Genomic DNA, 13,119 nt, shown 5'->3' on the forward strand with positions numbered 1-13,119 from the left:
AAAAACCGGAAGTCGTGCTGCAGTACCAAGATTGGCCACCAGGAGACACAAAATCTGCCACAACCGTTAGGTTCACAACATCTACCAACCTACCAAATACCATGGCAATCAAACGAGAAGTTTTTCATATATTCTGCCAAACATCCACACACCCACGCACACAGAGTACAAAATATGCCTTCATTTTTCATGGAAAAAACAAACCAGTAACTTAAACAGCACACAACCTCACCTGTAACTCTGTGGCATTTGTACAGCAGGTTCGCCTGTACGATGTCCATCTGGCTCAGGGCCGTCCGCTGACCAATCATGACGTTGCTCTGTCTCGGGCTCAAAGTCTCGCGGCCGTTCTTCGTGAAATAGCGAGAGCCGTAGTGCATGATGGACATGTAGTCGTACCGCTGGCCCAGGGAGTTAATCTGACAAATAAAACGAATAAACCACTTACAGCATTTGATATGCGATAAGTACCTGGATAAAGCTAAGATTCTGTACTCAAAAGTACAAATAACAACAAATCTTGAATTATCATATTGGAAATGTGGATATTATGTTATCGCATGTCTTACCTTTTAAACAGGCTTTTCGTTGATGTCATAATTCTAATTTCTAATCCCTCGTCAGCCATGTTGGAGTCCAGCAGCAACTCCAACATGGCGCAAATGACGTCATAGGAAAACCCTGTATATCAATTGTCACTGACAAGATTCTTGTAGCTCTTCGTTTATATTTAGTATTGGGAGCAACACTACCAGAGTGACTACACAATTTTCGTATTAAGGTTAAATCAAACATCGCTCGTTCTCATTCAAATGTACACATTTTGTAATCTCCGTTACCGATTGAAATAAGACGTTCCTGGCATTAGGATATGCCACATATAAGATGTCAAACTGTAGTTTTCAAAAAGGGCAGTTGCGTACCTTATATGTGGCATATCTTAATGTCAGGAGCGTCTTACTTCTAACGGTAACGGAGATTACAAAATGTGTACATTTAAATGAGAACGAGCGACATACCTGTGTTTTCCAGAGTTTCTCGAAGTTGTGTCTCTCCCCGTCCTTGACGTTGTCGTACAGGATGTTGACGAACTCGTCGCGGTCGGGCCGGCTGTGCTCGTGCCAGAACCCGATCAGATGCCCGATCTCGTGCAGAACGATCCCGAACATGTCGCAACCGGGCCCGATGGACAGCGTCTGCTTCCCGTTCCCGGTACGACCCACGAACGAACAGCAACTACGGGCATAAAGATACCGCTATGATTAAAAGTAAAAGTTCAAGTGTTGAGGCTAGATAGCTGGATATATGAGTGTTCGTGCCAGAACCCGATCAGGTGCCTGATCTAGTGCAGAACGATCCCGAACAACCCGGCCCGACGGACAGCGTCTGTTTCCCGTTCCCGGTACGACCGACGAACGAACAGCACCTGTGGGCATAGAGAGACAGTTTAGGTTTTATAGTCAATAGTAAAAGTGTTAAGGCAAGATGGTTGGATATATGTATGAGTGTTATGTGTGTTCTCTCAGGTGCTTGATCTCGTGCAGAACGATCCCGAACATGTCGCAACCGGGCCCGATGGACAGCGTCTGCTTCCCGTTCCCGGTACGACCGACGAACGAACAGCACCTGTAGGCATAGAGAGACAGTTGAGTAAGAGTGCAAGTGTTGAGGCGAGATGGCTAGATATATGAGTGTCATGTGTGTTCTCTCCGGTGTCCGATCTCGTGCAGAACGATCCCGAACATGTCACAACCAGGCCCGACAGACAGCGTCTGCTTCCCGTTCCCGGTACGACCGACGAACGAACAGCAACTGTGGAACGACACAGATACAGTTTAAGTGTTGAGGCTAGATATATGAGTGTTATGTGTGTTCTCTCAGGTGCCTGATCCCGTGCAGAGCGATCCCGAACATGTCACAACCCGGCCCGACAGACAACGTCTGCTTCCCGTTCCCGGTACGACCGACGAACGAACAGCACCTGTGGGCATAGAGAGACAGTTTAGGTGTTGTAATCAAGAGTGAGAGTTCTCAAAGCGTTAGAGTAATGGCTGGATATGTATGTGAACAATCCCGAACATGTCACAACCAGGCCCGACAGGTCAATCTGTGTCAGTGGCCTACTCTCGAAGCAGTATGGGGGGTTGAAGTCTGTCATTTCTGATCGCCTTGTTAAATGCGTTTTAAGACTAAAAGTGCCTCTTCAATAGTCTTTTGTCTCTGCCTTCATCTCTTTTAGACCAACTATGTTGAAATTAAGCTTCAATCTGAAAATAGATGGCAGATGCCACCAGAAAGCTCCTCAAAGCTTCAAACTAGTCGTATTTAACATTTAAGTTTAACATCCTTTATTCAAGCTTTAATCTGACCGCGTCTTCTGCACCGACTGACTCCTTCTGAATCCCTATCTGACAGGCAACACTGTACAGAGTTCTCCCAGACGGTCTGAACAATATTTGCACACGTGTCGTCCGGATGAGCTGTCAATCATGTCAAACCACCTGTTTCCGTACATGGCGTCTGGGGGTTCTCCTGTAACCTACGCACTGTGGGCGTTTGTCTCAACAAATATGGAGTCGTGTTGACGTAACGGTTTGGGTGTTTGACACAGAACCCAGAGGTCTTGGGTTCGAATCCCCTGACATGCCACCTCTGTTGAACCTTGGAAGAGGCACTTAATGCGACTTTCCTCACTCCACCAAGGTATAGAGATGGTTATCTGACTTCGGTTGGGGAAATAAAGGGCTCTGGAAGGAGAGGAATGGGCTCCGCCTTCCAACACCGTGCCACAGTGGATAACAACGCACTTCCTCTGCGGCATGAAAAGACTATAGGACTACCTAAACCTTAAGGTATATAGACTTGGACGACTTTGGATCGAGTAGAGAACAGCCTTTTGAATTACACTGGCAAGCAATTAAACACAGCCAATATAGGACTAAAGTTGACTTATTCAGTACTTGCCTTGGCGTCAATCACCAAGATGTCAATCATTATGTACTGTGTGCTTCGGCATGTACCACACGGCGTTCGTCCAAACATGGGGTATATAGACAATTCAACTGTGCATGATTCAAATCTCGATGGAAATTAACCTAACAAGTACATTGTAGTTAAGATGAAAAGATGTACTAGCTATATATAGCTCTCACACTGACAAGATTTCAATGCGTATGCGTTTGCCCCGACGGAGAGCATATAGACTCGGACCACATAAGCCTACATAGACTCAATTTAACCGCATTCAAGTCACCCAAGCTTTTTGGAAAGGACAGAAGATCTAGTCATGTTGTACAATGTTTGGACACGTTTCAAACAAACAGTTTTTCAATCACGATGAAACACCTGTTTCTGTGTCTATTAGGTCGCGGAGGCGTTTTCCCCACCATTCGGTATATAGACTCAGACAACATAAGACACATGCACAGGCTTACTTCTAAGCAAAGCAATTAAGTCCTGAGGGCCTTGCTTAATTTGTACAGTATTTGTACAAGGTTCAAACAATTAAACGAGATTTCATTCATGATGTAACATATGTTTTGGTGTATTTGTTCCGCCATTCAGTATATACATGTAGACTCGAACAATGTAAGTCTACATTCACAGAGATCAAAACGCATTCAAGAACTCCTGAGGGTCTTGATCGAGTTATAAAATATTTATACACGCTTCAAACAAACAAAGGTTTCAATCATGTTGCACCACCTGCTTCGGTGTCTCTGAGCTCCTGTAGGCGTTTGTCCGCCAGCTGAGCATGCATAAAGGTCACTTTTGTCCTACCGGATTTTTGTCGGACCGGATTTTTGTTGTCATTGGATTTTTAGCGAGGCTATGACAGATCCTACTGTTGACAAGGATCCATGGCCACCTTTTCTGTATAACAAGCTTTTTATACACCAACGACGGTCCCTAAAACACCCTCAATTTGCTGTTGCAAACCTACCATTCGACGAATATGACTGGGTCCTTATCATAATTATATATGTATACTATGTATGTGTAACTCGTGCATATACTTTGCTATATAAGTTTGTTATATGGCCAAGTCGTACGATAATAATTACGATTTGGGGCTAACGAGAAAGCGTCATTCTTCGTCCTCAGTCTAAGGTTCGACCGCTTTACAACGATAGACGACCTGTACCTAACCCTTCTAGACTTGAATGGACAATGATGGTCTTTCATTCATTAAGAGGTAGGGGTTAAGCAGAACTCTTCATGGAGATGGAGCGTAATGATGTCTTCCCTAGATTTTGACAAACATGTGGTCTCGGACAGTTTGCCGTGAGTCTCCCGACCCAGACAGTTGTGCGGCCCAAGGGCTATTGAAACGGAGGTGCGCGCCGCCCTATGTACCATCCTGTGTGGGAAGGACCTAACTAACTTAGCTTCATTGAACTGGAGGTTAAAAATGTTTTCCCTAGATTTTGACAAACATGTGGTCTCGGACAGTTTGCCGTGAGTCTCCCGGCCCAGACGGGGAGGTTTACCACAGGAAGGTGGGCAGGAAACAGGCGCATGTGCTGGTGGGACGGGTGTCCGACAGGGTCTCCTACTCCATATATCTGTCAACTGCAATTAAAATGGCTCATTAGATGTTCTAATAGCAACAAGTACGGTATAACCCTAATTAAACTATTGGGACACTGTCCTGTACAGCACATTTTTTTAATAGAATATGTTTTTGAAAAATTGGCATTCATTCACCGTAAGTTGTTGGTTGGACGAGTGTCCGATAGAGTCTCCTGTTCCATAAATCTTTCAACTACAATTAGAAGGGTTGATTAAAGGCCTTTGATAACAACAAGCCTAGAATAACCTTAATTAGACTACTGGGACACTATTGTGTATCGGAGCATTTTTGTGATAGAAAAGACTTTTCGGAAAAGGTCATTCTTTCGCTTAGAGGTTTCGGTATGATTTGACGAAGGACTGCAACCCTTTCCAGTAGCACGTTAGACTTAGAGTGGTGAGCGACACCCGAAGGGGGTTGGAATACTAGGCCTTTTGATCAAGGGTCATCAAGGGGCAGGGTCGATAATGACCTAGCAGATTTCCAGCGGAAAAGGCTCGTGACAGTTCTGACGGGACCCCAAGATCTGACGGCTAGACCCCTGGAAACGGGGCAAATCAAAATGACGTCACAATCCTCCCATCCCACATCTGCTTGAAGAATATGATCATATATGTCGGGGATAGAAACCATCTCTAACGAAGCACATACTGGACTGTCCCGTATCCGCTCTGAACCGTATATTCTCGTACAGCCTGTTCTAATTTTCCGCCCCGCCACCTTCGTGACCTCAGCCCGCGAACTCTGCAATAATCTGGGGTAACATCGGCAAGGGCGTGACGGCATAGGCCACAGGTAGATCTACTGTAGCAGCCCAGAATGCCCCCCCCTTGTAGATTGCACCCAGGTATAGTCTTGTCAGTATGTCATATTGCGTTGCTACACCAAGGATATCCACTGTGTGACGACATAAGCCAAGGGTGCACGTGGAGCCGGTATAACAGCCCAACATGGACCCTGAGTAGATTGTACCCAGTTGTGACGACATAGGCCAAGGACGGGGCCGGTGTAACAGCCCAACATGGACCCTGAGTAGATTGTACCCAGTTGTGACGACATAGGCCAAGGATGGGGTCGGTGTAACAGCCCAACATGGACCCTGAGTAGATTGTACCGTTACAGTCTTGCCATGTGTCATATTGCCTTGCTACACCGAGGATGTTTCGTGTGTGTTTTATCGTACCATTAGAGTCTCTTTGGTTTCGTAAATTGCAATGACATCAGTTCTACAATTCTACGTCCTAACGGATTACTACAGGTACAGTAATGCTGTGTGTCACAATGCAGTCAGCAAGACCAAGCTCAAAAGCACGTTCAATGAGTTCTATACGCACGCTTGACACCGTTTTGTACTCGAACTTCCGTTTCGCGTCTTTCAAGACATTATAAAAGAATGCATTGAGGAGGATAATAAACCGCTTACAGTACTTCCTTCCCTTTCTTTTTTTGCTTTGAATCGTGTCTAGCTCTTGAACTTAAAGGCTTATCTTAAATCCGTTCCGACTAGCCACTAAGACGTCTTAAAAGCTCTTAAGTGAAAGTGACTCTTCTATCTACTTGTAAGGTCATTCGCGGTACGCGGTACGTCTAACACCATACTTAAAGCACAGGCGCTTTTAGACGTTCACATTATTTACCCTATTAGAAAAGCGGAAGTATCAAACTGACAACACCACAAAGAAAGTGATAAAGGCAAAAAGAAAGAGAGTGTTGCTCCGAATGGAAGGTACTCAAGCAACCGGATAAAAGTTTGCTTGAGCAATTGTCATTTGGCGTACCTTATTACATGAATGTCTTATTTCATCAATGCACAGGTGTTGTTAATTTCCAAGCAGGTCTACCGGTGACGAGACAGTTTCCATCCATTTACATAGATCCGTCACTTTGAAAAACAGTGGCTTTGAGAGATCTCTGGTGCACCGTCCCCAATACAGAAGCGCACTATACATATAACGTTACTGGGTTGGAGATCTGTTTGGACGTATATTTTCAGGGTGGGAGAATTATGTAGAATTATCACATGGCCAGATGGTGTCGACCAATCAGAAGCCTCCATTGCCCACAATAAGTGGTCTGTTATCACGCCATAACACACCACTTATTGACGTCATGCCATAACAAAACCGTTGCATTTTGTAGATGGGGGTATCTTTTTTTATGAATCTTTTTCTTAACCTTGTTTAAAATATCTTTATTGTCTTAAAATTCCCCCAAATGTCCTAAGAATACATGAAGAATTCATGAAAAAAGGAAAAAATTCAATTCAAGTAAAATTCAAACGGAATGACTAAAAACAATATTTTTCACACCCCCGCCGTCAAAGTGGAACCGGCCCAGATCAGGCGATCGTTCGCAGAACGCGTTCGAACGTCCGCCATAAGAGTACCACAGTTTTTCGTCGAGGAACTGTCAGACGGCGACTTAGAGTCAGTTTTCGGGTCATGGGAAGTTGGGGAAGACGCCCAGGAACATACTTGAGCAGTTGAGGGGCAAGGAAGCTGACGAGTGTAACCAACAAGAAGCAGCGGGCACACAGAGTCCCCTCCCCACTCATCACATTGTATTTCCCGAAGTAGCAAATCATGGCAGACAAAGAAATCTCCCATGAAACCTCCTACGTTCCTACCCAAGAGGACCCCAGACCGGTATGTTCACGTTTCTGAGGGGTTTTACCTGATGAAAATTAAAAATATTACTGGCAAAGTGATGTCGTCTTGTTCAAAACAAACGCCCCCCTCCCCATGACCCAAGTCACGAACACGTAACTTCCCGAAACCGATGTGTTGGCATCGAAAGAATTACGGTCAAAATCGCCCAGATTCTTACAGGTTTGTACCTACAATGATCTCGGCTCGATATGTGTGCGCTTCTGTGGGATTTTTTTTCCGGCTTGACTAATAATTATCCGGGGAAACTACAACTTGCGGCAAAGGGGAGGTAAACATGTACGATTCTTACCACACCTAGGCGTCTAACAACCTGTCAATTTATAACCGTGTGGGCTCGAAGACAAGTCACCGCTTGTTTACATTGGATTATATGAAGATAATATGTACAATGGATTGATTTTACATGTATAGTATTAAATAAAGAATCTATGTATTATACAGAAATTTGTCTCTCTTATATGGGTCAGTTTGGATAGGCTATGTGATAATAACGTTAATGACCCGCCTGTTCCTCGGTGTATATGGTGTCATAACGCCTGGTCATGTGCTATAACCACCTCATATTCGGTGGTTATAGCACATGACCAGGCGTTATGACACCATATACACCTCGGGGCGGGTCATTAACCCTTAATTATGTACCCTGGTGGAATTGTGTTAGTAGACGCTACATCAAAAGGGCAAAAACAGTAGCCACCGGGGCCAGCTAGATACTGTTTGGGCCCTTTGGATGCTGTCTTGCCGCCCTTACATCTGCTTGGAGATTTAAGTGCTGCGCGTTCTCAGCTGTGCATTAGGAGAAGATACAATCTTGACTTCACGTCTAATCAGCTCAGCCACCGTGAAACCAAATCTACGACAGCGCCTTAAGGTACAGTCAAGACGGCTCTTAAGTGCCACCTCTAATCCTCACACCCGGGAAAACCGATCTTTTGATTGAATTTTTCTCGAACTGCTACAAACAAACGAGCCTTTCCGTTCGGTGGGAGTCGGTCTGCAGTCTATTGTAGCGGGTTGGATCTGTCATCGCCTGGGCGTAGAACATGTAATGTGTCTGAAAGGCTCGAAATACTGAGTGTTCATGTGCCGTGGGTGTACTGGTGCACCTATTATATTTGGGTAGGGTTGTGAAGGAATTATTGTACACTAACACACAGCATATCTTTACACTTGTACGTGTTAAAAAATATTAGAACTTTTGAAGTATTACTAGCACATTTTGTGCCATTGCGTTTGGTGTAATGACCATTACGCTGGCTTTGCAAAAAAACGGAATATTTCTACTGTTAAAATTTCTTAGGGACGTTATAGAATTTCAAAGTCAAATATTAAGCTCTAATGATCTAAAGAGGTAAGGTTTTGCTGACATTTTACCTTACCCAATGTTGTGCACTATTTTTTTTCCTGTGCACCTAACTTTTTATGTTCTGTGCACGAGCCCACCTATTCCCCAAAAATAAATTTCGAGCCCTGTTAAGACTGTTAGAGTGATCAGAGAGCCTTGTTTGTGTGTTGCCCGGCAGTTCGGTAGTCAGGCGTACGTTCCATCCGGAGTGGTGGGGCTAACAAGCCGGGAAACGTGTTTAGTCTGGACCCACCGACCTTGTCCGAGTCACGAGGGAACGGCGAGCGGTTTGCCGGCGGGGAGGGGGGGGGGAGTCTGAGAGGGGGGGTGCTTGTCTGGGGGTGGGGGGTGTCTTGTCTGAGAGGAGAACTTTCTTTAGTAACATTGTGGAACGATTTACAACCTAAGGCGTCAGTGAGTGTCGTCGTTTCAAAAAAGGACGACAGGAAAAAATACGGTCTACATCATCCATCATCTATCCTCTTTTTGTCTGTCTTTCTCTCCCTCTCTCTATCACCCTCTCTTTCTTTCTCCCTCCCTCTATCTCTCTCCCTCTTTCTCTCTCCCTCTCTTTCTCTCTCCTCCCTCCCTGTCTTTCTCTCCCTTCCCTCTCTCTTTCTCCCCCCCTCTCTGTTGCAACCCTACAGAAAACATTGAACGCCCCTGAAGACTATTACTTCTTAGCCACTTGACCTCTAAGATTCCGAAGGCCATGACCTTGGCAGTAAAGGCTCCTTCAAGACTGCTAATTCTGCCGAATAACCAAAACAAATGGCCACTTATAGCGCTAGTCTTCTGAGCCAGGTTTTTATCATGTAAACAAGCCAATTCCTGACAAGGACACACTATAATAGTTAATGATAAATGATTGAGAATGACATATTTATCGGTGAAAAGCGCCATGGTGGTTTCGAGGGGTCAGAGGTCACGGTCACAAGGCTAACGTTCCGGTATAGACGGCTTCTGGAAATGATGATATAATTCAAATCGCTTAGCTTTAGATGAAGAAAACACTGCTCACTTTGAATTTGGAAAGATACGCGTGTTTTTGGCTTGTATGCATTCCACCTTGCTACTGAATATAGTTACAGTAAGATTTAACGTTAGTCTCCTCAAATCGCATGGGAGCGCGCGCGCGCCCAAGTACACTTACTAGGATCGAAGCAATGCCTTCTTTGCCGGAAGCATTTCGAACGAAAATAAAGGACTTGACTTGAATTGACTTGAATCTTAACTGCTGTCTAATGTGTCTAATGTGATGTGCCACTATGCTAGCTTATTTCACAAAAGTCTTAAGAAATACAAAGGCCATCAAACGCTCCCTTTCTTTGACCAGATGGCCCTCTAGCATACCGTGAAGGTTAAGTTCATAAGCAGGTTAAAGTACCATCCCGACCGTTGCCAGAGCCCAGCGCTTGCATTTTGCCTGTCCTGGCAGCCACGAGTCAAAACATGTCAGCCTCAGGACGGTAATGATGGGAGACACGTGATACACACACCGGCACTGGAGATAGGTGATATATACACTGACACTTGGACACGACCGACAGAACCCGGGAGAGCAAGGGCAACCTTACAGGCTTGCGATAGCAAAATCTGCATCGTTACCAGGCTGTGATTTAGGGTTCCCGAATATCCAAAATTCCTTTGCTCAAAGGATACCAAGCTAACTGGGCAAAAAAGTCATCAAAAAGAACATACGTCAAAATAACGAACCAACCAACTTACCAACCGACAAATCAACAGGTATTGGTGACAAAGAACAAAAATAACAAATATAATAATTTGAAAATAATAACTACATAATAAAGATAATAATAATAATAATGATAAAGACAACAATTTCTGACTACTCCTAAATCCATATACAATGTACCTCGTTTCCCTACCACAGCCCATTTAACAGCAGTGAGTGTATTTTAGTTGACCCGACCAAAGTGTTTATTTGATAGAAGACAGACGAGCGACTCGCACTGCGTGAAGCCTGTTCTTGCATCATTCGATACCGTCTACGCCTAGCCTGGGTTCCAGACCTTTAGAGGGGCTGCCCAGTAGCCGTCACAGCTTGCACTACAGGCGCCATGAGTGTTATTTTGATATTGCATTTTTACTAAATGACTGAAAATGTCCCGAGAAGGACATGTTGTAGGCACCTACTCACATTTGCTTAAAAATGGAAAAAAAACAAACTTGGCTACATAATTCAACGCCGGTGAGGCCACGATTTGATAGTCTACGAGAATTCTATGTATACAGGAAAAAAGGAAACACATAAAACCCTATCGTTTATAGTCTAGACTTCCACTAAAATAACAAGACGTCACCGTTACAGATAAGGTTATTCCGTTGAGAATAGATCAGGAAGTATTTTTTGGTATAAAAACCTCGGTAACGTTATTCCAGCTGAACTGGTGTTTGTGTGTGTGTTTTCTTCTGTCTTTCTGTATGTTTTCCTTCGCCCACTTGAAGGTTCGAAGGTTTGAGGGCCTGTCAGACGAATCTCCAAGCAGATGTTGGGAGCCAAAATCGTCACGTCTTCCTCCTGGTTGTTTGTTTGTTTGTGCCTTTATTTCAACTCGAAATTGCTCTATTCGGCCATCAAGGCCGCTTTTCATAGTCGAGTTGGGAGGAGTGTCAATGGGTCATTTGGCAACAAATGCTCGGTCAACAAACATGACTCGAAATAATATCAATAGCACAAAGAATAGATAAATGATAGATTACAAGGGGGGCGCTTGTGACAGAAAAAGGTAGGTGGAAAAACGTAAGGATTTTGTCTCCGGACATCTGCTTGGAGAGTAGCAGTTTGTGACAGAAACGGGCAGATGGATTTTGTCTCCGGACATCTGCTTGGAGACAGGACCTGGCGGCGCGCCAAACAGTCTGGGGAAGCCCGGAGAGAGGGGTCACTACAGGTCATCCGGGTTTCCCACAGTAGGTTCTGCGTCACAATAGACCGATCCTGTCGAACACCATATCGAACGAATAGAAGACCCATAGAATCCCCTGTTCTATTTAGAACACCTCTGTCAAAAACAGCGTTCGAAATAGAACAGGGGGCGTGGCTTTGGGATCGGTCTATTGGCAAAAGGGGCCCTGCCGGGTAGTTAACGGGCTGTTTTTGGCACTTTCGGGTGTGACCCCGTGGGACACCCTGCGGCTACCGAGCTATTGGGCCGGGCCCCGCGGTGACTTTAACTCGGACATAAATTCAACGCGGGACCCGGTTACAAGTAGACGCCGTGACCTAGTCGTGCGAACACCGAGATCTAAGCACATGAGCCCGCCTACGCTATGTGAAGAAAACAGAAATAAATGAAAAGATAAATCTAATCATTCATTTTCATTCATCCATCCATCCATCCAACCATCCATCTGACTATCGATTGATCGATCGATCTATACATAGATAGAAACGATAGACATAGAAGAGAATTTAGCGATTTACCTACTAACTACGCAGTTGTCTGCTGAGCTGAGCCAAGCTGACTTTGCCAGCACATGCCAACCTCCTTCCAAGACAATCAAACATTCTTCTCCTCATCTGTCGTCCGACAAACCTGTCAATCAAACGCCCCATCTCGAAAAACGTTACGATCTTGAGGGATTCATTAATCCATTCCTTCATTCCTTCATTCAGAATGGCTGACTGACTGACTGACTGACTGACTGACTGACTGACTGACTGACTGACTGACTGACTGACTGACTGACTAATAATATCTGGCTGTACTTTTTACAGCCAAATATATGGATTAAATCAAAATCTGTTTTAAAGAGAATTTAGACATGTAAGTGTCCGAGAGACACTTTCTCACCACATGCGTCTCTTCGCTAACCTCCTTCTAAGACAATCAAACATTCTTTTCCTCGATGATCTGTCGTCCGACAGACCCGTCACTCAACCGACCCATCTCGGAATGCTGAGAGGTAAACTGTTTACGGAGCCTTGACAGCGTCTTGACGTACGGACCGCGCGGAACACCCAGGTCGCGCTCCCGAGGGCAGGGAACATGCCCCGCCCGACCTCAAGAGCTCGACTTCCTAATCTCCAAGCAGATGTTGGGTTGGAAGATCGCAACGTTGTAGGCGTCGCCCGGGGTAATGGTAGTTTGTCCCAGAGCCCAGATGTTCCTGGTTCGAACCATCTGACATGCCCCGACGTTGTGACCTTGGGAAAGACGCTTCGCACGAATATCCTCACTAACATGGGAATATGCCCCACCCGACCTCAAGAACGTAAACTCCAAGCAGATGTCGGGATAAAGGTAAGTTAGGTAAAGATAAAGGTAGTCCCATAGCCTCTTTAAGGCCGTTGGGGCAATGGGTTGTCATCCGCTGTTTCTAGGGCACGGTATTGGAATGCGGAGCCCCACCCCTCTTCTTCCACCGCCTTTTACCTCCCCAACCGAAGTCAGGTACCCATTTATTGCCCCTCATCTGCTTGTAGATCATCAAAAACTCGCTCTTTCCAACATCATACGAAGGCAGAAGGGCGTGAATCCTGCAGGTTGCTATTGACTGAGACCTCG

The 13,119-nt window shown here is 45.1% G+C and overlaps 1 protein-coding gene across 1 annotated transcript in view; it reads right to left on the reverse strand.

The window, feature by feature from the left end:
• Positions 1–13,119, reverse strand: part of LOC136423513 (bone morphogenetic protein 1-like) — a 38,552-nt gene that overhangs the window by 10,932 nt on the left and 14,501 nt on the right. The window contains exons 4-5 of the mRNA XM_066411699.1: positions 1,020–1,236; positions 233–419 (exon numbers count right to left, since the gene is read on the reverse strand). Of these exons, the coding sequence (XP_066267796.1) occupies positions 233–419; positions 1,020–1,236 (404 nt within the window). The remainder of the gene's footprint in view (positions 1–232; positions 420–1,019; positions 1,237–13,119) is intronic.

Source organism: Branchiostoma lanceolatum, chromosome 17 (genome assembly GCF_035083965.1).
Source record: "Branchiostoma lanceolatum isolate klBraLanc5 chromosome 17, klBraLanc5.hap2, whole genome shotgun sequence".
Taxonomy (NCBI): domain Eukaryota; kingdom Metazoa; phylum Chordata; class Leptocardii; order Amphioxiformes; family Branchiostomatidae; genus Branchiostoma; species Branchiostoma lanceolatum.